A 27,467-nucleotide genomic window follows, 5' to 3' on the forward strand; every position below is an offset into this window, starting at 1 on the left:
AGCAGAAAGTAGGCATGCCGGGGATGAGGTTCTGATGCCTGGATCAGTCTGGGCGTGCAGGTGCCTTACAGTATGGACAAAGTGAGCTGTACAATGCTAGCATGTTGTGTTCTGCACAAATGGAGCAGGCGAAGAGAGGATGCAATGGATACTGAAGAGCTGGCAGACTACCAGCAGTCTTTCAAGGAGATTGATGAAGGTGTTGAATAGGATGGGAAGCACCTTCTACATCACCTTCTGCAAAATCCACCTCAATAAGCCAGACAGGCCTTAATTGACATCAGATTCCAGTAGATGGGAGCTGATGCAGTGATCACTCAGTGACTGACTGTAAATCTGTTGCTGCTTAAAAGGGATGCAGTTGCTGTCTGTTCCCCGAGGCAAGTGCAACTTATTCTCATTTGTTTAATGATTGCTTTTTCTGTTGCTGAATAAAAGTGAATGTTCTGAACTGTTTGAAAGTTTTCATAGAATCCCTACAGTGCCAAAAGACCCCATCGAGTTTGCACTGACCATCCAAAGAGCAAGTCCCCACTCCATCCCTGTAACCCTGCATTTCCCATTGTTAATCCACCTAACCTGCACATTTTTGGACTGTGGGAGGAAACTAAAGCACCCAGAAGAAACTCATGCAGACAGGGGGAGAGCAAGCAAACTCCACACAGACAGTTGCCCAAGGCTGCAACCAAACCCACGTCCCTGGTGCTATGAGACAGCAGTGCTAACCACTGAGCCACCGTGACACCCTCTGAATAGAAAGATATTTCCAGTTAGTGATGGGGTCCAACAATAAATGATGAGAAGATATTCAGCAACGCTGGGTATTGGGGAAAGAGTAGCACTCCCTTTGACAGATTTTAATTTGAGGCAATGGATCTGTAAATTGCAGTAATTGGTTCTTAAGTAGAAATAGATGCACAAATGTGCACTTGTATTTGCAGTGAAGTGTCAGCAATGCCGTATCAATGGCTTGAAGAAGTGTTTGTTTTTGGTTACCCCTGCCCGCTGCGTACACGGTGAAGGACAGCTCCAGATTGCCAGAGCTTGATTCGATGTCATGGCTTAGCTATAAACATGGCAGAGGTGCCCGGGAACTGGAGTGGTCTCAGTAGTGGCAAGTACCTCTGCCTGTGGCATTGGGATGACACTCTCACTGAACTTGTAAATATTGACTCTTAGCCAATTTCCAGTAAAGTTCAATCATTGGTGTTACCAAGAAAAATTAGAGAATTGATTAAAAAATTGTGCAAATTTGGATTTAGTTTGTGAACACAATAAAACTGTTTTGGTGGTTTCTGATATAATTACATGCATTGACTATTACTATTAACTAATATATTACCATGGTCAAGGAAAAACCAATAAGGTCAATACGAGTCAGTTACTATCCTGTGCACATGTTCAGGCATTCAGATTGCACTAATTTGGAGCTCATAAAATTGCTTTTGCGTGTATTTGCAGATCACCTGACAAAATGGGAAACGGCTTAGTTAAATCCAAACAACTAAAAGAACCAGAAAGCCATACAGCAAATATTTGTGTCAACAGCATCAAGTTTTCGAGAGACAATGGCAGTGATTCAACTATTAAAGCCACACCAGAAATCCTGCAAAACAGATTATTGGAACTTGAATTGGAGAATAAAAACAAAGATGACCAATTGCAAGAGAAGGAGTGTAGGATACAAGATCTGGAAAAGCAGATTGAATGGCAGACCCGAACCATTGCTGAAATCACGGAGGAATTGCAAGCCAAATGTATTCAACTGAACAAACTGCAGGATGTAGTCAAAACACAGTGTGGAGTCCTTCTTCAGTCATCTCCATCACCACTCAGAACTGCTAACAGAATTATGAATCAGTGCACCGGTTTATTCAAAGACATTGGAAGCAGAAGGAAAGGGGCGAAGGAGGGTGTGTCTGCAGAACCTACTAGCAGGACCTATGACTCCAACAAACTGCCAGAGTTCTCTTTGGAAAGAGCCAGGGTTCGAAAGGATTCAGGGTAATTACACCTTCTACAATTGCTTTGCAGTCTTTTTTCAATTTTGCAAACACATACGAAAAGTAAAGCAACCTTGTATTTGTTAAAATTTTGGTCACACTGCATATGTATACAGATGATTGGAGATGACTCAGCATCATGGAGTGGTATTCAGGTTCAGGTGAAATTATAACATGCAAAACAATAAGCTCAAATAGTTTTTGATCTTTGACTTGTTTTTCTGATTATTATTATCATTTTTATATCTGCTCTAGACATATGTTTTTCATGCGCAATAACTAGTGAAAGTCTTTTTATATCAGAGGTTAGTGTTGCTCTGAAAATGACTTTTCCCAGTAATTTTATTACATTAAAACATAAGAACTAGGAGCAGGAGTAGGCCGTCTGGCCCTTTGAGCCTGCTCTGCCATTCAATAAGATCATGGCTGATCTTTTCTTGGCCTCAGCTCCACTTACCCACCCTCTCACCATAATCCTTAATTCCTTTATTGTTCAAAAGGTATTTATCTTAGCTTTCAAAACATTTGCTGAAGTACCATCAACTATTTCACTGGGCAGGGAATTCCATAGATTCACAACCCTCTGGGTGAAGAACTTCCTCCCTCGATTCAGTCCTAAATCTGCTCCCCCTAATTTTGAGGCCATGCCCTCTTGCACTAGTTTCACCTGCCAGTAGAAATGTCCTCTCCTTATCCCATTGTCTATCTTATCTATTCCCTCAATTGTTTTATGTATTTCTATAAGATCCCCCTCGTTCTTCTAAATTATAATGAATATAATCCCAGTCAACTCAGCCTCTCCTCATAAGCCAACTCCCTCAACTCCAGAATCAACCTAGTGAAACTTCTCTACATCTCCTATAGTGCTAGTACATTCTTTCTCGAGTAAGGAGACCAAAACTGCATGCAGTATTCTAGATGTGACCTCACCAGCACCCTGTACAGCTACAGCATAACCTCCCTGCTTTTAAACTAAATCCGTTTAGCAATAAATGACAAAATTTAATTTGCTGTATCTGCAGACCAACCTTTTGTGATTCATGCAGAGGATACCCAGGTCCCTCTGCATAGCAGTATGCTGCAACGTTTTACTCTTCAAGTAATACTCCTTTTTACTGTTACTCCTACCAAAATGGATGACTTCACATTTATTAACATTGTATTTCATCTGCCAGATCTGTTCCCACTTACTCAAAATATTTATATTCCTCTGAAAAGTTTCACAGTCCTCTGCACACTTTGCTCTGCCACTCATTTTACTGTCATCTGCAAACTGTGATACACTACACATAGTCCCCAACTCCAAATCATTTATGTAAATTGTGAATAGTTGTGGTCCCAACACTGATCCCTGAGATGCACCACTAGTTACTGATTGTCAACCAGAACAGCACTCACTTATCCCCACTCTTGGCTTCGTCTATCCTCTATTCATGCTAATACTTTACCCATGCATCTTTATCTTATGCAGCAACCTCTTGTGCAGCACTTGTCAAAGGCCATTTGGAAATCTGGGTACACCACATCCACTGGGTCCCCGTTGTCCACAGTGCTGAAAATGTCTTCATATATTTCCAAAAGATTAGTTAAGCATGACCTGTCCTTAATGTACCCATGCTGCATCTGCCCAATGAACAATTTCTATCGAGAAGCCTTCCTATGTCTTCCTTGATAATAGACTCAAGCATCTTCCACACTACAGAAGTTAAGCTAAGCGGTCTATAATTCTGTCAACTACCCCAGAGTCCATCAACTTTTGGAAAATTATCAGAAGTGCACTTGCTATTTCTCTTGCCATCTCTTTTAGTACCCTAGGATGCATTCCATCTGGGCCAGGATACTTGTCTATCCTTAGCTCCATTAGCTTGCCTAACATTACCTCTTCCATGATAATGATTGTTCCTAGGTCCTTACCTAACTTTGCTTCTTTGTCAATTATTGGCATGTTGTTGATGTCATCTATTGTGAAATCCGATACAAAATACCTATTCAATGCGTCGGCAATTTCTATACCATGACTAAATACGCCTTCTTATCCTCTAAAGGACCAATGTTTAATTTAGCCACTCTTTTCCATTTAATACATTTATAGAAACTTTTGCTGTCTGTCTTTATATTCTGTGCTAGTATTTTCTCAAGTTTTATCTTACGTTTCAATGTAGCTCTTTTTGTGGCTTTCTGTTGATCTTTAAAGCCTTCCCAATCTTCTAGTTACTTTAATTACTCATTGGACTTTGTTAATACTTAGGAAATTGATGATGAAGATATATTTAATTATTGAAACATGAATAACAAAACTGGTTGAAATAATTCCACTGCCTTTGGGTTACCACAAACACAAATTTAGCATTAATACTAGAAAATATTTCATAAGAACCAAACAAGACTTACGTACTGCTTGTGCATTGTACAAAAGTGTGTTATGCTGTCTATGTAAAACAAGTTTAACCTTTTGCAACTTGTTCTTCTCTTTTATGCTTGGAGATAAATGTTCTTCCGCACAGCATGTATTGAGAGAAATCAATTAGGAAGTAGTGAACACCCACAACACAGCCAGTTGGATTTTCTGTCATTTTAACTTATTTACACTCAACCGCAACAAAGGAAAATGTGTTCTTCGAAAAGCACATGTAACTCAAAAGGACAGTAAAGCCTTGCCAAAGCATCATAAATGACAGCCTGTATGACATTAACCTCAGGCCGCAAGGTCTCTGGCATTTTGTATTAAGTCTTAGCGTGTGAGCATCCCACCAGCAAGGACAGCATTTATTACTAATTTGAATTGTCTTGGGAAAGTTGTAATGGTGTGCCTTCTTGAAATATTCAATTGGTGTGACTTTGCAGCAGTTTTCTATTTAGTGTTTTACAATCTGGATTGCCATGCCGACTCCTGGGGTGGGGGGGGGATAGTGGGGGTGGGGAGGGGGGTTGGGGGGTGATGTTCACATTCCTATGGGACTGGGATCACATTCAGGCCAGGTAAGGATTGCAGTTGTGTTTTTGAAACATCATGACGGCTTCATAGTCACTTTCTTGTCATTGTTTTCAACTTTTTTTCAGACATTTAATTTAAGTTTGAATTAAAATTGTCTACCTGTCACAATTAGATTTGAACTTAATGTTTTCTAGATTATTAGTCCTGAACCGTAATCATTGTAGTACTAGACTCTTATCATCCTCAAGCCTCCTGCTGAAGATCGTCACACTTTTCTTCTCTACTGCTTCTCTGATGGGGTTAAACCTCACTACCAGCACATTATGGTCTGGATTTTTTTTACATATTAGCTTATGTAGCATATAACGTTATATAAAAATCATGATAAACAATAACATAATATAAACTATAATATAATGAGGACAGAATTTTTGTTGAGACAGCTATCTTGAATTTTATTAACAATACTAACTATTTACACTGTTACAAATACTCAGTTGCTTACAGACCATTACAATTGCATTACATATACATAGCTGACTGACTAAACACATTACACTGACTACATTTCATGTATTTGGTTTTAATGTTGCCTTGTATGAAATCTATGCAATAGTACTCTGCTGTCTGACAAGGATTGCCTATTCATAGTTGTCTTAACATACCTTTGATAATTACCTCATTTCTTTGAATTGCTATCTCTGGAGATCCCAAACAATCATGGTTGACCTTTTGTTTCTAATTCTCATGCTATTTTTTGGTGACAGCATCTGCAGTCAGTTTAAATGTGCATGCTGGTAATACTCAACTCCATCTCTGCATCCAACTCTATCTGCCCCAGGACCGCTATGGCCAGAGTACCCAAAATCAAGGACATGAAACAATGTGGCCCATATTTCCATTTGCTGATTTACTCTGCTGTTCACCAAACTGCAGAGGCAGGAGTTTTTACATACAAGGAGCTAGTGGTCCACACCATGGGGATGGAATGGAGTGCCTAGTCCCAGATTCTGTGGAGACCCAGTAGCAGTAGGGGCACGGTGTGTGTGTGTGTGTGTGTGTGTGTGTGTGTGTGTGTGTGTGTGTGTGTGTGTGTGTGTGTGTGTTATTGAGAGGATAATCCTGATTGAGGATTGAAGAAGGAAAATAATTTAAAGGACAAAGTGGTCTTTGGTCAAAGGTTTTGTTGAGATCTTTCAAAGGCCCACAATGGAACACGAATCTCCAGCAGATTTGAGATTCGCTGGGTCAAAAAGGAGCAAACTGGATATATTTTCCTGAAAACCCATAGATCATTTTCCAGGCACATCAAACTGAAGCCATGAACTGTTACCAAGCTACTTAGACATGTCATGACACACACTGCACTACTCAATGAAATAGAACTCCATGGGTTTCATATGATTTGAACACACGTTCTAACCTGGAGTTAAATACACTGCTGTTGTGCCAACAGTGAAAGAATTTTATTCTCAAAACCAAAATTTAGACACTGGCTTGTTTTCCATCTCCGGTCCTCACAGCAGTTTAAAAAAAAGTCTTCTGGAAATCTGCAATAAAAACAGAAGTGATGAAAAGGTTAAGTGTATCTGAGTTCTGAAATGTTGCAATTGTACCAGCCTCCACCACATCCTCTGGCAGCTCATTCCATACACGTACCACCCTTTGTGTGAAAAAGTTGCCCCTGATTCAGCCTGAATCCTGAATAGTATTTCCAGAATCTTATGTTTTTATTTCCATTTATAAGAAGAGGGTTGCTTTGAATGATTTAGCATTCTGTCTGAGGAAAAATTCTAAATACTGACCAAAACTGAGCAGAAAGTCCAACCTATCTATTTTTGCCGTGTTAGTAGTGACTGTTTAATTCAGTCTGCATTTCTCCAGTTATCCCTCCTATCTTACATCCTGTTCAATTCTTTCTTTTCAGGAATACTTATCAAGTTCTTTTTTAAGTGATGTGGTTGGTTCTGAATCATAGTCACTTGTGAGGAAATATCACAAATTCAAATGACCATCTGCATCAAAAACAATAGTCTAATTACCCCTTTCATTCCTTTACTGATAAACCTGAGTTAATGTCCCTTGTTCAGTGAAAATAAGAAGGTCAGCTTTTGTCTCTGACTCCTGATGTGTGCAATTCTGTGCTGGGAATGTTAGGGAGAAAATTAACTCTAATCTTAATGATAAGGTGGCATTATTGCAGGTATGTTCTGAACATGTAATTGGCTGTACATTATTGTTGTACTGCATCCAAATTGGCAAAACAAATAAATTTCTGTGTAGTAGGGATAAAATAATGCCACACTAAAATACTGAGTTGAGTGTTTTAAAGATTTAAGCAGTAAGGTCAATTTCCAAATGTATTAAGAAATTCAAAAATATTTTGGCCAGTGTGCATTGCAGTTTATTATGCAGCAGAATTTAATACTATGTTCAGATTATTGAGGGTAATGTTTATCTAATTTAATTACATTTGGGATTACTCAATTTGTTATAGTGTCATAGAGTTATACAGCACGGAACCAGACAGCTTGGTCCAACCCCTCTGTGCTGAGAAGGATATGGAGAAGATTGTGGCGAAGGATATGGAAGCGAGAAAACTTGGGGGAATAAATAATGATATTTTAAAAAGTGTAAATGTTACAGAGGAGAAGGTGCTGGACATCTTAAAATACATAAAGGTGGATAAATCCTGGGACCTGATCAGGTCTTATGGAGTCATAGAGATGTACAGCATGGAAACAGACCCTTCGGTGCAACCCGTCCATGCCAACCAGATATCCCAACCCAATCTAGTCTCACCTGCCAGCACCCGGCCCATATCCCTCCAAACCCTTCCTATTTATATACCCATCCAAATGCTTCTTAAATGTTGCAATTGTACCAGCCTCCACCACCTCCTCTGGCAGCTCATTCCATACACGTACCACCCTCTGTGTGAAAAAGTTGCCCCTTAGGTCTCTTTTATATCTTTCCCCTCTCACCCTAAATTTATGCTGTCTAGTTCTGGACTCTACGATCCTAGGGAAAAGACTTTGTCTATTTATCCTATTCATGACCCTCATAATTTTATAAGCCTCTATAAGGTCACCCTTCAGTCTCAGATGCTCCAGGGAAAACAGCCCCAGCCTGTTCAGCCTCTCCCTGTAGCTCAAATCCTCCAACCCTGGCAACATCCTTGTAAATCTTTTCTGAACCCTTTCAAGTTTCACAACATCTTTCCGATAGGAAGGAGATCAGAATTGCATGCAATATTCCAACAGAGGCCTAACCAATGTCCTGTACAGCCGCAACATGACCTCCCAGCTCCTGTACTCAATACTCTGACCAACAAAGGAAAGTATACCAAATTCCTTCTTCACTATCCTATCTACCTGCAACTCCACTTTCAAGGAGCTATGAAAGTGCACTCCAAGGTTTCTTTGTTCAGCAACACTCCCTAGGACCTTACCGTTAAGTGTATAAGTCCTGCTAAGATTTGCTTTCCCAAAATGCAGCACCTTGCATTTATCTGAACTAAACTCCATCTGCCACTTCTCAGCCCATTGGCCCATCTGGTTCAGATCCTGTTGTAATCTGAGGTAACCCTCTTCGCTGTCCACGACACCTCCAATTTTAGTGTCATCTGCAAACTTACTAACTGTACCTCTTATGCTCGCATCCAAATCATTTATGTAAATGACAAAAAGTAGAGGACCCAGCACCGATCCTTGTGGCACTCCACTGGTCACAGGCCTCCAGTCTGAAAAACCACCCTCCACCACCACCCTCTGTCTTCTACCTTTGAGCTAGTTCTGTATCCAAATGGCTAGTTCTCCCTTTATTCCATGAGATCTAACCTTGCTAATCAGTCTCCCACGGGAAACCTTGTCGAATGCCTATATCTTTGTGGGAAACCAGGGAAGTGATTGCTGGGTCCCTTGCTGAGGTATTTGTGCCATTGATAGCCATGGGTGAAGTGCCGGATGACTGAAGGGTGGCTAATGTGGTGCCATTATTTTAAAAAGGTGGAAAGGAAAAGCAAGGGAACTATAGACCAGTAAGCTGACGACAGTAGTGGGTAAGTTGTTGGAAGATATTCTGAGGGGACAGGATTAACATGTATTTGGAAAGGTGCAGACTGATTAGGTGTAGTCGGCATGTCTTTGTCCATGGAAAATCATGTCTCATTAACTCGCTTGAATTTTCTGAAGAAGTGACTTGAAGATTGATGAAGTCAGAGTGGTTGACATTCTCTATGTGAACTTCAATTAGATGTTCAACAAGGTTCCCCATGGGATACTGGTTAGCAAGGTTAGATCTCATGGAATACAGGGAGAACTAGCCATTTGGATACAGAACTGGCTCAAAGGTAGAAGACAGAGGGTGGTGGTGGAGGGTTGTTTTTCAGACTGGAGGCCTGTGACCAGTGGAGTGCCACAAGAATCGGTGCTGGGTCTTCTACTTTTTGTCGTTTATATAAATGATTTGGAGGTGAACATAGGAGGTATAGTTAGTAAGTTTGCAGATGCCACCAAAATTGTTGGTGTAGTGGACAGCAAAGAAGGTTACCTCAGAGGACAATGGGATCTTGATCAGATGGGCCAATGGGCCAAGGAGATTAACTTAGACAAATGTGAGGTGCTGCATTTTGGAAAGGAAAATCAGGGTCGGACTTATAAACCTAGTGGTCAGGTTGTGGGGGGTGTTGCTGAACAAAGAGACTTTGGAGTGTAGGTCCATAGTTTCTTGAAAGTGGAGACACAGGTTGATAGGATAGTGAAGAAAGCATTTAGTATGCTTTCCCTTATTGGTCAGTGCATTGAGTATAGGCCATGGGAGGTTGATTTGCAGCTGTACAAGACATTGGTTAAGCCACTTTTGAAATATTGTGTTAAATTCTGGTCTGCCTGCTATGAGAAAGATGTTAAGAAACTTGAAAGGGTTTGGGAAAAGATTTACAAGGGTGTTGCCAGGTTTGGAGGGTTTGATCTAGAGGGAGAGGCGAACAGGCTGAGGCTGTTTTCCTTCTGCATGAAAACATTGTCCCTTTTGAATGTTTCTCCTCTTACCTACGCCTTCTAGTTTTGGATTCCCCACCTCTGGAGAAAAGGCTTTACTTATTCACCCTATCCAAGCTGCTCATGATTTGATCAACTTCTGTAAAGTCACCCCTCAGCTTCCGACACTTCAGGGAAGAAAGCCCCAGCCTATTTAACCTCTCGCTACATTCTTGTAAAACTCTATCTGGATAAATACACACTAAATTGAGGGCAAAATACTTGTGAACAACCAAAAATCCCATATCAACTTGAATATCTTTATATGGTTCATTTCTATTTATTACCAATACATTTGCAGATATAATTAACTGAATAAAGCAATCGAAGGACAATGTCCAATGCAGAAACATGACTGTAAAGACCAAATCTAGCCCCAGCAGATGATAGTCTAGTCTGTGCCAGCAGTACTTCGGAACCCATAGATTGCTGCTAACAGCCCTGTCAATATTCTGCTAGACAGTATGTAAATAACAAAGTATATGGGAGCTAAGATGTTCCAAGCTCTTAAAATAATCGATGTACCATGCCCAGACAAGGTCGTCAATATTGCTTCATTCCAATAAGGAGATATGAGAAGAGGGGAAAGGAGGTGTTTAAGTTTGTTAAAACAATGAAAAGAGCAATCTCGAAAACTTCATACCAGAAAGATTGTTGGGAACAGTTTTTAAATGAAATTGAGAGAACTAATGAGTGAACAGTTATAAAAGTATAAATGAAAGCATAAGCGCTGAAAGTGTGCAGCAAACTGTTGGGTGAAAGTGAATAAATTTAGCATTTGGGGGAGATACATTAGATAACTCTCGATGGATAACTGTAATCGTGATTATGGGGAAATTGCTAGATATTTTCTATTATAATGCCATCTCCCACTTTAAAGCCACTTAATTAATATTTATATAATACTGCAATTGAAGTATCTTTAAGAATATTTTAGTTTCTATTTAATAATAGTTGAGGAGTTGGACAAACGTGAAGAATACTGGAGGAACTGGCAGGTCTGCCTGTATCTGGTTTCAAAATGGTTTGGGGGTTGGATAGACAGCAGGACAGGGAGTGGGATAGAGAGCAGGACAGGGAATGGGATAGAGAGCAAGATGGGGAGTGGGATAGAGAGCAGGATGGGGAGTGGGATACAGAGCAGTACGGGGAGTGGGGTCGGGAACAGGGTGGGGAGTGGGATGGAGAACAGGATGGGGAGTAGGATATAGAGCAGGATGGTGAGTTGGGTGAGGAACAGGGTGGAGAATAGGACTGGGAGAGGGGTGGGGAACAGGATGGGGAGTGGGGTTGGGAACAGGATGGGGAGTTGGATGGGGTAAAGGATGGGGATTGGGGCAGGGAACAGGATGAGGAGTGGGGTGGGGAACAGGATGGGGAACAGGACGGGGAATGTCGTGGGGAGCAGGAAGGGGAGTGGGGTGGACCACAGGATGGGGTGTTGGGTGGGGAACAGGATGAGGAGTGGGGTGGGGAACAGGACGGGGAGTGCGGTGGACAACAGGACGGGGAGTGGGGTGGGGAACAGGACGGGGAGTGGGGTGGGGAACAGGATGGGGAGTGGGGTGGGAACAGAATGAGGAGTGGGGTGGGGAACAGGATGGGGAGTGGGGTGGGGAACAGGATGGGGAGTGGGGTGGGGAATAGGACGGGGAGTGGGATGGGGAATAGGACGGGATGTGGGGTGGGGTACAGGATGGGGTGTGGGGTGGGAACAGAATGAGGAGTGGGGTGGGGTACAGGATGGGGTGTGGGGTGGGGAATAGGACGGGGTGTGGGGTGGGGAACAGGACGGGGTGTGGGGTGGGGTACAGGATAGGGAGTGGGATAGAGAGCAGGACGGGGAGTGAGATAGAGAGCAGGACGGAAAGTGGGATTCAAAGCAGGACAGGGAGTGGAGTCGGAACAGGGTGGCGAGTGGGATTGGGAACAGGATGTGGAGTGGGGTGGGGAACAGGATGGGGAACAGGACGGGGAGAGGGGTGGGGACCAGGGTGGGGAGTGGGGTGGAGAACAGGATGGGGAGTAGGATAGAGAGCAGATTGGGGGAGTGGGTTGGGGAACAGGAAGGAGTGAGGATGGGGAACAGGGTGGGGAACAGAACAGAGGGTTGGATGGGGAACAGGACGAGGAATGGGGTGGGGAACATGATGGGGAGTGGGTTGGGGAACAGGACAGGAGTGGGGTGGGGAACAGGATGAGGAGTGGGAAGGGGAACATGACGGAGTGGGGTGGGGAACAGGATAGGGAGAGGGTTGGGGAATAGGACGGGGAGTTGGATGGGGAACAGGATGGGGAGTGGGGTGGGGAATGGACAGGGAGTGGGGTGGGAAACAGGATGGGGAGCAGGACGGGGACTGGGGTGGGGAACCAGGTGGGGAGTGGGGTGGGGAACAGGGCGGAGAGTAGGATAGAGAGCAGATTGGGGGAGTGGGGTGGGAAACAGGGTGGGGAACAGGATGGGGAGTGTGGTAGGGAACAGGATGGGGTGTTGGATGTGGAGAAGGATGGGGAGTGGGGTGGGGAACAGGGTGGGGAACAGGACGGGGAGTGGGGTGGGGAACAGGATGGGGAGTGGGGTGGAAAACAGTACGGGATGTGGGACGGAGAACAGGATGAGGAGTGGGGTCGGTAACAGGACGGGGAGTGGGGTGGGGAACAGGATGGGGAGTGGGTGGGGAACACGACGAGGAATGGAGTGGGAAAAAGGATGAGATTTGGGAGGGGAACAGGATGGGGAGTGGGGTGTGGAACAGGATGAGGAGTGGGGTGTGGAACAGGATGAGGAGTGGGGTGGGGAACAGGGTGGGGAGTGGGAAGGGGAACATGATGGGGAGTGGGTTGGAGAACAGGACAGGAGTGGGGTGGAGAACAGGACGGAGAGTGGGGTGGGGAACAGCATGGGGAGTGGGGTGGAGAACAGGACAGGAGTTGGGTGGGGAACAGGATGGGGAGTGGGTTGGGGAACATGACGGGGAGTGGCGTGGGGAACAGGATGGGGAATGGGATGGAGAGAGGGTTGGGGAATAGGATGGGGAGTGGGGTGGGGAACAGGACAGAGAGTGCTTTGGGGAATAGGATGGGGAGTGGGGTTGGGAACAGGATGGGGAGTGGGGTGTACCACAGGATTGGGTGTGGGGTGGGGAACAGGATGAGGAGTGGGGTGGGGTACAGGACGGGGAATGTGGTGGACAACAGGACGGGGAGTGGGGTGGGGAACAGGATGGGGAGTGGGGTGAGGAACAGGATGGGGAACAGAACAGGGTTGGATGGGGAACAGGACGAGGAATGGGGTGGGGAACAGGGTGGGGAGTGGGTTGGGGAACAGGACGGGGAGTAGGATAGAGAGCAGATTGGGGGAGTGGGGTGGGGAACAGGGTGGGGTGTTGGATGGGAACAGAATGGGGAGTGGGGTGAGGAACAGGATGGGGAATGGGGTTGGAAACAGGATGGGGAGTGGGTTGGGGAACAGGATGGGGTGTGGGGTGGGGAACAGGACAGGGAGTGGGGTGGGGAACAGGACGGGGAGTGGGGTGGGGAACAAGATGGGGAGTGGGGTAGGGAACAGGATGGGGAATGGGGTGGAGAACAGGATGGGGAGTGGGGTGGGGAACAGGACGGGGAGTGTGGTGGTGAACAAGATGGGGTGTGGGTTGGAGAACCGGACAGGGCTGTAAAACTTGGAAATCATCTTTTATCACCCCTCCTACCTGTCCAATTCCCCCATCCGGTCCTTGCCTACCCCCCTCCCTGATGCCCTTGTGTCCGAGAATTCACCCTGTCCAATTTTAGAGGTCTATTTTGCTGCTGTGCCCCTGTTCTATGCAATATTGTGGGTATGATGCAATAACATTGTAGGTCTGGAGCTGTGTGTAAATACATTTCTGGTGAGCACTCTGGCCTAATTATCCTGCAGTTCCAGTGCGAGCAAATAATATTATCACACAAATACAAACATTAGATTTTATTGACAGATCATAAGATAGAAGAGCTGAAGGAGGCCATTTAGCCCATCAAGTCTGTTTCACCATTTGATCATGTTGATATATTTCTCAACCCCATTCTCCTACTTTCTCCCCTTTACCCTTTGTAGTGATTGTAATGAGGTCAGCCAGGTTTAGGTATAGGAGTCAGAAGATGGTGGTTTAAAACCTGTTTATATGCCTGGAGGCTGGTGTACAAAGGCGTACCGCAGGGATCAGTGCTGGATCCCCTTTGTGATGTATATTTAGACAATATAGATGAGAATTGGAACAGATGATAAGTAAGTTTGTGAATGACGAGGGTTGGCTGGGTGATTAACAATGAGGAAGAAGGTCTTAGGTACAGGAGGATACTGATGGATTGGTCAGACAGACAGATCAATGTTAAATGGAACCTAATCCAAATAAGTGTGAGATGACGCACTTTAGAAAAAGGAGCAAGACAAGGGCTTGTCTCCACTTTGTAATTGTACCCTTTATTTTGTATCGTTTCGTCATCTTCTTTCTGCTAAAGTAGATCACTTTGCATTTCTCTGCCTCAATTTTCAATGGGACTCTTGTTTGCCTATTCCCATTGCACCAATTTGTGAATGACCTTTAAAGCCCTTGTCATATTTTCACCTGCAAGTTTTGAAATGGTGCCCTGTACACAAAGGTCTAGATCATTGATATCTATCAGGAAGAGCAAGGGTGCCATATTGACCCCTGGTGAATTCCACGATCAACCTTCCTCCAGTCCAAGAAACATTCATTAACCACTGCTGTCTTTATCAGGTTTCTCTCTGTCTCTGTCTGCCTGTCTCTCTCTCTCTCTCTCTCTCTCTCTCTCTCTCTCTCTCTCTCCCTGTCACCTTTTGGTTATCTCTTTTTCCTTTTGCTTGTCAACTTCATTTTGGCTCCCAGTTCTCTCTTCTATTTCTTTCTGTCTATTTTTTTTTTGAATGAAACTGGTTGCAATTAGAGTAGGATTGGGGTTTTTGTGGGGAACACGCCAGGGATAGGAGATATCTGCAGTTGACCTGGGAAAATGTAATCCTCAGCAATATCCTTTCATTCCATGCCAAACACTCTTACTTCTCACCAACCCCTCACTGTTATTGTATGTCCTAACCTACCCCTCACTGTTATTGTACATCCTAACCAACCTCTCCCTGATGCTGTACATCCTAACCAGCTCTTCATTGTTACTATCTCCTAACTCATTCCTTTGTAACCACAGCCCTGTCCCTGCTGTACAATTCACCAAGGACAGGTAGCAAGATGCCAAAGATTCCCATATTCTCATACCTTTCTACTCAACCTTTCTATTGGATTCACTTAAAAGAGCTTCTTTATTATAAGGTGATTTATTAGGAAAAGATTGACAGCCTGTATTTCACATTACTTGTCTCTGTTCTCTCTGGTGCTAAGAGTGGATTTTAGTTCCACTGTCCTGACTTGTCAGGATGAAATGTGGGTTGGTAATGTGGAAATGCCAGAAACTGAATCCCAAGAGAGATTTTGATGGAGGTCAAATAAGTGTTGGGAACCTCCCAGTTGTCACTCATACTAGAAGGCCAGCAATGCTTCATTAGAATTGAATTGAATTCGCTTTGTTGTCACATGTACTCAAATGAGTCCAGTAAATAGTTTATAAATCACCATTTACGGCGCTATATTTGGTACGGAGGTACCTAGGAACAGCTTCTCCAGTTACAAGTATAGTTACAGTGTAACCATGTCAGCAACACACGATGCCATCTAAAGTATAGAGTACCTCGCTACAATCTTTGGTTACAGAATAGAGAAATGAAGAAAACAAGACAGCTATACTCAGTATAACCATAGGGCAGAAAAGCAAGAAGCAAAGTTAAAAAGATAAACTTTGCAGTCTCTCTCCAAGGGCTGTCCACAGGAGGCCAACATGCATGGCCCTCACGTTGCCTGACTGCTGGACTGCCTTCATGCTCCACAATTCAAATCAATTCAATTCACTATGAAGTGCTGAAGCACCATGTTACCCAAAACACGGAAATCACAACCAAAGGAAGAAGTTGACATGAGTGGTATTGAGGAAGGGGATGTTAGACAAGAAAATGAGGGAGAAGAACATGGTTACGATAATAGATTTCGATGGCAAAGCTGGGAAGAGGCTCAAATGGAGCATAAACACTGGCATGAGCTGAACAATTTAGGATCCCCCATCTGCAAAATATGCAGTTATACCTCATTTTCCCCAGCCCTAATTGTTTCCAAATATATAAAGGTGTCATTCCTTCTGAGGGGGCAAGGAGCCCTAGGCTCTAAGCAGGAGCCTGGGGAGCAAGGGAAGCAGAGAGGATTGAGACAGTGAAGGAGTTTAGGCAAGGTGGAAAGGCAGGAGTTGAGGGAGCAGGAGAGGGGAAAAGGGAAGAATTTGAAAGGTTTGAAGAGCATTTGAGAAGGTTTTTGTAACGTGAATTGGAGAGTTTAATTATGGCCCATATGGCTGACTACTGCAATTGCATATTTTTATTTAAACTAAGCCTTTGTTTTTGAATTGGACACCATTGAAACAGTTGAAGATTCAACATCAAAGGCAAACCTATTCATCATAATGCAATCCAACAATTTTGAGAGGGAGGGCAAAAGAATAAAGCTCCTCCTTTCATACATCAGGGGATCCAGATGGGTGTCTGGAAAATTGTGTAACTCAATGTCATATCCGATAAAATATCCTTTGGACACAGGGCATTTGCTTTCAAGGTGACCCTCATTGTGCCCATTTTAAGGTCTCTATTAAATACTCTACATGAATGAGTTTATTGTTGTTGAAGTGATGATGACAGCTGATGCAGTTGGTTAGCCTCCAAGGCCTGCGTTCAACTTAAGTGATAGTTTGTTTCAGTTTTTTCGACAAAGATAATGGGATAAATTATGTTCACTGATGGACACTTCCTAGTGTAACAGACTGTATTGTTTTTCATGTCAGAGTGAAGAAGCTTGTTACCGATGCCCTCAACAGGAACCAGTTTCTGAAGCGACTGGAGACACAACAGATCAGAGATATGGTGGAGTGTATGTATGAGAAAATCTATCAACATGGTGACTATGTTATTAAGCAAGGAGAACCTGGCAACCATCTCTTTGTGTTAGCAGGTACTCTTCATTTTGGCATTTTGGAAAATTCTCAATATTATTCTAAAAGTTAAAGTGGGGGAAGAATTGCTTTGGTCATTACATGTTGTAACATAATGGGGGCACACTTTGCTAAACCAGTCAGCAAGTCATCTGTTGCTCCTAGCGATATCCGTTTTGAGGGCCATCAGATCTCATAATGTTCAGTTGACAGGTGCAGGTGAGAATAAGTACTCTGGGAAAGACTGCAGACATGGACACGAGGGCAGCGTGGTGGTTCATTGGTGAATACTGCTGCCTCACAGTGCCAGGGACCCCAAATTGATTCCAGCCTCGGGTTGTGTGTTTATGTGGCGTCTGCATGTCTTCTCATGTCTGCATGGGTTTTCGCCAAAGATGTCCAGATGAGGTGGGTTTTTAGCATCCATGCTCCTCATAGCCCCTCAAGATCACAGTAAATTTTAACCTTTTGCTGCTTTCTCCACATATTCTTCAGATAGTGCTTTCCTGAAATGCTAGTTGGAGCCTTTAGTCTTGTCTGAGGCAGGCGTTCTGTCTCCCCACCTGTAGGCCTGGGCAAATTTCAGACATCCATAGTTATAGCAGGGGTAATTTATTTCATATTGTTTTTGGTTTTCTACTGCCCTTTATTTCTGTAATGCAGGAGGAAGGAAAACCTCCTGAAATATATATTCCAGAGAAGTCCATCTGATTGTCTGCAATGAAATTATAAACTGGTCTCCTTACTGCACATGATCAACTATTTCACGGTATCTCTTTCCAAAGGCTAGAGTTTTTAAAATCCCATATGACATAAAGTCAAGAGTATCAGAATAAAAAACTAAAACTCTGAACTAAAGAACTGAATAAAATACTTGAGTTTACAAAAAGAAAGTTTATAACCCAGGATATCCCAAAATGCTTTACCACCAATGAAGTATTTTTCATTGCCATGTAATCACTGTTGTAGCATTGCAAACCTGAAAGGCAGTTGTAAGGAGCAAGCTTTCAGAAATAGAATGGGAACACCAATGAGATTAACTGCTTCAATGTTGGTTGCAGGGTCATTGTTAGTCAGGCCAACTTTGCTGTCCTTCCTTGTAATAATGTCCTGAAATCATTTCTATTCACCTGGGATCTCAGGTAGAATTTGAGTTTAATAACTCATCTGAAAGACAGATCCTATGAGCAATGCGCCTCAGCACGGCATTGAGTTTCAACCTGAATTTTTTGATCAAAGTTCTGAAGTGTGTCCAGAACTTCAACTCAAAGGTAACAGTGTTACTGGCTGAGCCATGGCTTCTGCATTTAGATAAAGAGTGTTAGTTGGTTACATATTTTACAGGACCTTGATGGAGATAATTTTAATTTTACACAGTCTGGTTAGCTATATGTTAAATTTCTGCCTAATTTATTTTCCATGTAATTCCCACTTATTCGATTTTCCTATTGAGGAGCAGTGCCAATAGCTGCTCAGTTGGTCAAAATGGTCTCTGAGTCAGAAGATTGTGGTTTCAATATTTGGTGCTGTGTTCCTCATGGAGGCAATGGGTCTGCCCATCAACTGAAAAATTGTGGATGAGGTCATGTTTGCTGGACTTGAAAGTTGTGACTGGGTTTTATGGTTTGCCAAGTGGTTAATTCTTGAGGTTGTGACTTCTGTTTCCAAGTGGGAAGATACTCCACCTCTACGGACCTGCCAGTCAATCAAAATGCTTGCAATAGCACCACTGGGTGCAAATTCCTGCCAAGGAAGCTGAACTGGATACTAAATAGGGAGACCTTGCTGGGGACAGTAAGGGAGATTCTGTCAAATTGAGAGATGGGCAGGAGTTGGAGGTGGTAAATCAAACATATTACTGGATAATAAAATTACTGAATATTAAAATTTTACTGTCCTTGGCATGGCCTATCTAGTTAGTTTCTAGTTCAGCCTCCCTAAGCAGGAATTTACACCCATTAGTGCTAATAGGTGCATCCAATTAGGAGCAGGGTGTCTAATAGGAGTGACTCCTCTGTCTGAGGTCACAGCCAGAATGGCAGGTTAGCTGGTGTTTGAAATGGGCATCTACTGTAAAGCACTTTGAGATATCCTGAGATGAGCAATAAAGCCGAATATTTATATTGTATAAACTTATTAAGATCATTTCAAATTCTAAAATATTTTTTAGGATATATATTGGGTAAACCTGCTACACTGGAATATCATTACTTGCATCAAAACTAATTCTCTCTGTTTTTGTTGATAATATTTTTACATTTATCTTATTTGACAGAAGGCAAATTGGAAGTCCTTCAAAATAACAAAATTTTAACATCTATCAGTATATGGACGACATTTGGTGAGCTTGCGATTTTATATAATTGCACAAGGACAGCATCTGTGAAAGGTACAGTTCTTCCATTACTTAAAGTGTAATAAAATAATTGTTTAGTCATTGAGTTTTTTTTATTTGCTTGTTCAATCATTTGTTTAAAATGTGAACCCTCCAATTAACATGTTTAACTTGTGTCCGATATTCATTCTGGAAGCAGCCCCCCTTGTTCCATGTATTTCTGTTAGATTATTATTATGGAGGGATTAATAAATGCAACCTTTTTATTTCCATTAGCTGCAAGCTTCAAATGAAGGCATTTTACTTAGGAGGTTAATTCCCAAACCATATTGAAAATGGCATAGTATGTCCCTTTAGTCCTTCCCCTTACAACAATCTCAAGGCAATTCAGAAAAATTTTAGATGTACAATAATGAATAACTATTGACCAATGTCACAAACTTTAACAACAAAGCAAAACCAATTCATGACCATTGTTTGACGCCAAAATTATATTATACTCATAAAATTGTCTGTTCTTATTAATGAATTAATTAAATGTAAGTGTGTATTGAGGTTAAATGTTAATATTCAATAACAGTGATTCTGTTTGAACAAAAGTATATGCAAAATTCTTACTGTAAAATTTTGTTAACTTTCTTTAGTGCTGATTAGTGTACAGTTCAATCACATAGTTACTGTTTTTAAAGAATTGTTACATTTTTTTAATGACTTCCCTGCAAAGGGCCATATGTTTTGCATGAAAATGTGGTGTACTAACATAATAATAGTATTAATCATTCCATTTAAATTTTTACTGTTACTTTACCAACCTGACTTCTCTTAGATTCAGCTGAAAATTTGGCTTTATGTTCAGATTTTCTTAAGATAGTTTTAGTTAGCACTTCTTTCAGACATTTGCTGGATGAGATACATGAACTGCATTAAATCCTTGTGTTCTCAGTGGATTCTATGAACTTACACTCTGCTCAATAAAAGCAAGAGGCTTCTACAAATAAAAATTATTTATGACGCCGGACAAACAGGAATATATCCCTCTCAACGAAAGAGTGGCTACTGCTGTCACACTGGAACCCCTCCATTCAACCTGTCTTTCCACATTCATTTAATCTGCTTCAAGTGCCAGCACAATGGCCTCCAGGTTGCCCATCATTCATCAGCTAACACTGGGTGAGCTACTTATGCAAGTCATTTCTACTTGCTTACTTCATCGCCAATATTAATGAGGCCTGGTCATTAAAATGGACTGAGCAGCCCCCAAGTCGTCATTTCAGAAGTGGTGGCCCACATGCTCCAGTGGGAAAAAAATGCTGTCAGAGATCAGATAAATCTATAGTTACAGGCTCATTCAAGTTGTTGTCTTTGAGGGAAACAGTAAATTGAATATTGTCTATCATTACCATTGTTATTATTTGAATTATTATTACCCTCCTAAAGCTTTAAGCAGAGTCAAAACATGGGTACTGGACCAAGACGTTTTCCGGAATATTATGAGAGGAACTGCGCAGGCCAGACATGATCAGTACAGAAACTTTCTCAGAAGGTAAATGTCAGTATTAGCATTGCGTGCATGCATGGGTTGTAGGATTAAGTCCTAAAATACTTTACAATCAGTGCATGCTATGGAGTTGCAGCCATGAACAAAATGTTGGAACTCCATACAGCAAGATCCCACAAATAGCAGTGTAATGATGATCAGATAATTTGCTTTTAAGTCTTAATTGAAAAGCAAATATTGAGCAAAGCACTGAGATTTTCATGATCTGTCGTTTAAGTTGGAAGTGTAATCAGGAAAAGCCCATGTCAACATTTACGGCGTAACTTTGCATCAATTGAGAGAGGAATAACCTGTGCATGAATAATTTCTAAACAGTACTTACCTGTTCATTTCATCTGAATAATTTCAACTCTTTCAATTTAATGTTCTTACTGCAACAGGTTGTCCACCCAATCTGTGATCTATGAAAGTACTTTCTTTACTCTCCCTTGCAAAAGAAAAAAATCTGAACAAGTTCCCTACAGGAACGAAAAGCACATTTCCTACTGCTTCCCCTCTCATCCTGAAATTCCATGTTGTATTGTCACTGCCCCTGTTTTACATTTCAGAAATTGTTAACAATTATATTGCACTGCTCAATGAAAGTAAATTGATCCTGAACAATGATTCCGAGGACTCAAAAGATCGAACATTGGCTTGATAGCTGATATCAGAGTGTATTCAGTAATAATTGTCTGACCAGTTCATTGCAAACCAGAATGTTTTTTTAATGATTCACATTTCATACATTTCTATAGTGTTTCTCTGCTGAAGAATCTACCAGAAGATAAACTGGCGAAGATAGTAGACTGCTTAGAAGTTGTAAGTTATTCATTGGGAGGGAAGTAATGGAAATATCTTGCAGATGCTTACCCTTCTCTTTCTCACATTTATTTCAAAATAGCATTGGATAATCTAGAAGTACTGGATCTGGAGGTTGCAGTAAATTCATCATATCAGAGTTTAGGAATGTAGATATAAAATCAAAAATTTTGCTGAAAGGAAATTATGATTTATTATATTTTCCATATATATTATTCAGCCTTTAAGTGCATTTTAGTAAAACTCTTGTGATGAAAACTCAATTAAATATAAGTTTCACATTTCTTTTAATTATTAGTTATCTTTGCATAGAGGACTGCCAGATATTTTAGGGACTTTGGTGTCACAAACTAATCCAGTTTTCTGGTTAAAGAGTCATGGAGTCATACAGCACAGAAACAGATCCTTTGATCCAACTCATCCATGCTAATCAAGTTTCCCAATCTAAACCAGTCCCATTTGTCTGCATTTGGCTCATATTTTCTAAACCTTTCTTATTCATGTATCTGTCCAAATGTCTTTTAAATGTTGTAACTGTACCTGCATCTACCACTTCCTCTGGCAAAACATTCCACATACGAACCACCCTCTGTGTGAAAAGACTTTTGCTATTCACCTTATTTATTCATGATTTTATAAACTTCTATAAGGTCACCCCTCAACCTCCTACACTCCAGTGAAAACAGTCCCAGTCTCTCCTTATAACTCAAATCTTTCAGTTCTGATAACATCCTGGTAAATCTTTTCTGCACCCTCTCCAATTTAATAATACCCTTCCTCTAGCAGGGCGAGACAAGACCTTATTAGGAATGTATTTTCTTTTCCTCAACTGAAAGTGCTTTAATGGAATGATGAGAGCCTTCAATACAGACCAAATTACAACTGGAAAGTACATGATAACAAATAAGTACTGAGTGTTGAATTTCATTTTTGTATGAGTGAATCTTCCTCTAAGAGATAAAAAAAATGTAGGCTTTTGTGGTAAAAAGATTAGTTATGTGAGTTTTTTGTGAATGATGTCTATCTGAAAATGCAAATAGTAACAGGTCATTTTAAGCAAATGCATTTTGGTCTTCAAAATAAACATAAAGGCACCATAGTCTTACCATACATCAGGTTATTCCCTTATTAGAAAGAGACTGTTGTCGTGGTTTAACCTGAGGATCTCCAGGCCTGAGGTTGGGGGAACGTTGAGAATGGGATCCTTCACAGGTGGTGTGAGAATTGATCCCTAGTTGTTGGCATCACAAACCAGCTATCCAGCAGACTAAACTAATTGACTCCCATTAACTGGAAAGTCTCATTTTGATCCAGTTAACAGTTTGACAATCATGACATATAGACCTTTCTGATCATGTGGAGGAGGACTTCCACTGAAGCCATTGCTTCCGGATAAAGTTCCATCCCAAGTCTTTGTCTGATGCCTGTTCCCCACACATTTGCATAGCCAGTATATATGTTATCTAAAACTGTTCATAGTATTTTATTCCAGCTAAAATTGTAGTTCAGTATTAAGATGATGAGAATATCTTTATCTGTTTATTATTTCTGCACGATTGTCCTTATATATATATAGTGTAGTAATCAGAGAAACCTCTGGAAGAATGGCATGTAAAGCTGAAGATGCCCGTTGATGCCAGTTTTATTGTGGTTTCACCATTCTCACAGTTCCTGGCTGCCATATTTTCTGTCCCTGTTCTGGTCTGCCAATTTCATTGAAAATTTCTTGGGCCAGAAGATGGGAAGACAGGTTACATCCAACTCTAAGGTGAAAATATGAACACTTTCCCAGATATTTTTGAGTTTCCTATGGAGCAGGTGTTTGGAGGAATGCTTACCAGTAATGGAGGCAGGAGAAAATTTGGCAAAATGTTGGTGTACTGTCGTATTTTCATTCAGCTCAACACATGAAAATCTGTTATCTCATCTGTGTTGTCGGTACATATTTTGTCCAATTGTGGGGACTTAAATCAAAATTTAGAACAGCTAATTGGCATTTCTGGCAAAGCCGTTGCATCCAAACTGGGTCCTTGAGCTAATCAATTTTCTGTTGCACAAAATCCCCCACCATCCTCCCCACATCAACAAATGTTTTGGCCAGACAGTTTAAGTTGCATTGCCATAATATACATAAATCTCATCATTAAGTGTCTTTGCACTATAATTGTCACAAAGTTAATTTAAGTTTACTATGCAGATGTAGCATTCCTTGAAACTTGTAGAGATCAAGGAGCTCCTGTTGTTGTGGAACAAACAGTAGAATGGTACAAATCATCCAGAATTTCATAACAATTCACATTGAGGATGTTTCTTCACAAATTGCTGGACAATGTATGCAGTAATAGTGGTATGAATAATAAACTCAATATTATTTCCCTGGCAAATCCTGCTCTATATTTGGAAATATCGTACAAATGGCTGGTTCTCAGCAAGAAAATTCAGCGCTGCAAGGAAATGAGCTCTGGATGTAAGAAATCTAATGGCAAGTTGTAACAGCCTGGGGAAGGGAAGTGATTGGAAATTGTAACAGGCAATTTAGGCAAGAGAAAGGACTTGATTTTATTTCAAACCTGGACAATAGGATGGATGAGAAAGGTAAACTTAATCTTGCGGGTAAAATAACTTTAAGGGAAGAATGGCAAATGAAACTTGATGAAACTGGTGGAAGATTCTCTTAAGATTAATCTTAAAGAGATTCAGAAAGGTACTTATATATTCTAGATTTTGTGAGCTTTTGCAGATTTGTCCCCAGTAAGCAACTGAGGCCCAGTTATGCTGTGCCAGGATTAGGAATTACAGAACTCAAGTGTTCATGCTCCTACTGGACAGTTGGTATCCAGCATTTGTACAGTGAGCAGAAAACCATGGGAGAGAATGCCAAGACTCCATATCACCAGCAACAAGTTGTAGTATTAAGTGGCTTACTGAAGGGTTGCACGCATGTCCTCGCTTCTGTGATAAATCAAATAAATAAATAAAATTTTTAAAAATATCAAAGAAATAAATAAATTACGATGCTAACTTGGTGGTACAATGTTTACCAGCAGGTCAAACAATGCGGTTTCACATTCATGTTGCATGGCAGTTAGTCTACTTTTGAATGTATTACTGGGCTTCCATTCGGCTAAAACAGTAACAATTTTTAAAAACATATTAAGGAACAATGCACAGCTTTATAGATCATACCTCACTCTACTAAAGCTAAGATGCAGCATTATCCAAGTTTCTTTGGCATGTATTATTTATTATCATCATTATGGGCGGTGCTATTCAAACATCCCCAGATCTTAATCTTTTCAGATCCAGGTAATACAAACCATCTTGAACATTGAAAGTATGGCAGATATGGAATAAGTAACAAAAGATTTTATTTTCTCACAGGAATACTATGATAAAGGAGATTATATTATCCGGGAAGGTGAAGAGGGGAGTACCTTCTTCATCTTGGCGAATGGAAAGGTAAGATTTACAATCTTAGTAGATACATTCAGTCAGAATCTAAGTCTTATTCCTGTTGTATTATGTATGTCAGTATTTTTTAAAGCTTCACCTGACGAAAGAGCAGCACTCTGAAAGCTTATGGTTTTAAATAAACCAGTTGAACTATAACTTGGTGTCATGTAACTTTTGACTTTAGCCACTCCAGTTCAACACCAGCATCTTTACATCATGGCTACTTTTAAGAGACACAGTATACCTTTAAGAGATATGCTTGTGATATAATCATCTATGTGTCATAGCATGTTATGTAAGGGTACAAAGACTGCATACTCCATCTTAATTCGAATCACTTGAAGCATGACATTCTATCTGAAACATGCTCTTCTGCTGACACTGAATACATGAACACTAGCCCAGATACTTAAGTGTGCATGAATGTAATAATTATATATAATGGTCAGCTGGGGTAAACATCTGTTGGATCCTTAAAAGCAAATGCTGTCCACACCTTTTTTTTTAAAATCTAAAAGGAATAGCATTAACATTGCTGGAGGCAAAAACTACATTTACAAATGCATTGTCCTCAATCCAGAGTACTAGTCAGACAATACGTCTAGTAGTCTGAAATTCTCAGATTATTGCTCTCCTGTGTGTATGTTGGTCGGAGTTTCAAAAATCAATGAGTTTCAGATGATTTTCTTAAAGACAGGAAGGAAAAAGATATTAAATATTTCATAGATAGATGGATCAGTTTAATGTGCAAGATTGTAAATCACAATTTATTAAGTTGTCAGTCTCGGACGTAAAGGGTACAAAATATTCAATATTCTTCTACTGAGTTGTACATTCTCTGAAACAAGTTTTCTGATAAAGGCACCTCCCTGAAGTATTAATTCAGCTTTATTTTTCTGATACTGACTAGTATCCTGCGCATTTGTAGCACATCTTTTCTTTCAGTTAAAACAGTTATTTAAGCATTTTATTTTCCACTGCTGAATTTTACTTTGATTGAAAAAGCCACTGTCATCAAATTATGTCAAAATATTTATTTTTAATGGGTTGGTTTAAAGTCATAATCAATTTGAAACATTTTTCTAGCCCTTACAACTTGGCCTCAAAACGACAACTTGCATTTATATGTTAATGCCTTTCATATTTTAAAGAACCTGAAGATGTTTGGTATAATATGATCCTGCTCTGATTTTGTACCACCTCAACTGAGTGGGTGCCTCCATAGGTACAGACATGCACTGTAACCATGAATTAGAAATCCTCACTTAACGTTGTGGCTATATTCCTGAAGACATTCCATCAAATGTCTTTCAGTGAAAAGTTAATTTCCATAGGAAATAATGTTAAAACTCAAGTTAGATTCTGCAGTGCTTTCCCTATCAGAAAACACGTTTTAAAAAGTTATAATCTGAAATTTGAGATACTATGCATTGTTACAGTGGTAAATAAAATAACTTCTAAAATAAAATTTCAAAATATAAGAGAAATCTAATGCTCTATTTAGAGAATTATGCTACACCTCTGTTTTTTGTCATTCACCCCTGGGATATGGGTGTCACTGAGAGGGCTAGCATCTATTTACATACCAGATGGCCTCCTTCTTCAAAGACTGAAATTTCCCCTCCCACGTGGTCAATGATTCTTTCCAGCACATCTCATCCACTTCCCGCACCTCCGCCCTCAGCCCCCACCCCTCCAACCGCAACAAGGACAGAACCCCCCTGGTCCTCACCTTCCACCCGCCAACCTCCGGATACATTGCATTATCCTCCGCTATTTCTACCACCTACATACAGACCCCACCACCAGGAATATATTTCCCTCCCAGCCCATCTGCATTCCGTCAAGACCATTCCCTCCACGAATCCCTTGTTAGGTCTACGCACCCCACCAACCCGCCATCCACATACGGCACCTTCCCTTGCCACTGCAAGAAATGCAAAACCTGCGCCCACACCTCCCCCCTTACTTCCTCCATGGCCCCAAAGGATCCTTGTACATCCGACAGAGATTTACCTGTACTCCCAAACACATCATCTACTGTGTCTGTTGGGGAGACAGGACGCTCTCTTGCGGAATGCTTCAGAGAACATTTCCAGGACACACGCACTAAACAACCCCACCGTCCGATGACTGAACACCTTAACTCCCCCTCCCACTCTACCAGGGACATGCAGGTCCTGGGCCTTCTCCACAGCCAAACCCTTACCACCCGGCGCCTGGAGGAAGAACGCCTCATTTTCTGCTTAGGGACCCTCCAACC

The 27,467-nt window shown here is 41.4% G+C and overlaps 1 protein-coding gene across 4 annotated transcripts in view; it reads left to right on the forward strand.

The window, feature by feature from the left end:
- Positions 1–1,474: 1,474 nt before the first annotated feature.
- The window catches only part of prkg2 (protein kinase cGMP-dependent 2), an 82,705-nt gene continuing 56,712 nt past the window's right edge, over positions 1,475–27,467 (forward strand). For 2 of the 4 annotated variants that reach the window (XM_060832153.1, XM_060832167.1), the window contains exons 1-7: positions 1,475–1,538; positions 1,593–2,004; positions 16,911–17,077; positions 19,333–19,446; positions 20,830–20,935; positions 21,688–21,751; positions 25,133–25,210. In XM_060832153.1, coding sequence (XP_060688136.1) covers positions 1,475–1,538; positions 1,593–2,004; positions 16,911–17,077; positions 19,333–19,446; positions 20,830–20,935; positions 21,688–21,751; positions 25,133–25,210 — 1,005 coding nt within the window. Of the gene's footprint in view, positions 2,005–16,910; positions 17,078–19,332; positions 19,447–20,829; positions 20,936–21,687; positions 21,752–25,132; positions 25,211–27,467 lie in introns of all 4 variants that reach the window. The other 2 variants (XM_060832160.1, XM_060832177.1) reach the window with 2 other exon arrangements.

The sequence above is a fragment of the Hemiscyllium ocellatum genome, chromosome 1 (assembly GCF_020745735.1).
Source record: "Hemiscyllium ocellatum isolate sHemOce1 chromosome 1, sHemOce1.pat.X.cur, whole genome shotgun sequence".
NCBI lineage: Eukaryota > Metazoa > Chordata > Chondrichthyes > Orectolobiformes > Hemiscylliidae > Hemiscyllium > Hemiscyllium ocellatum.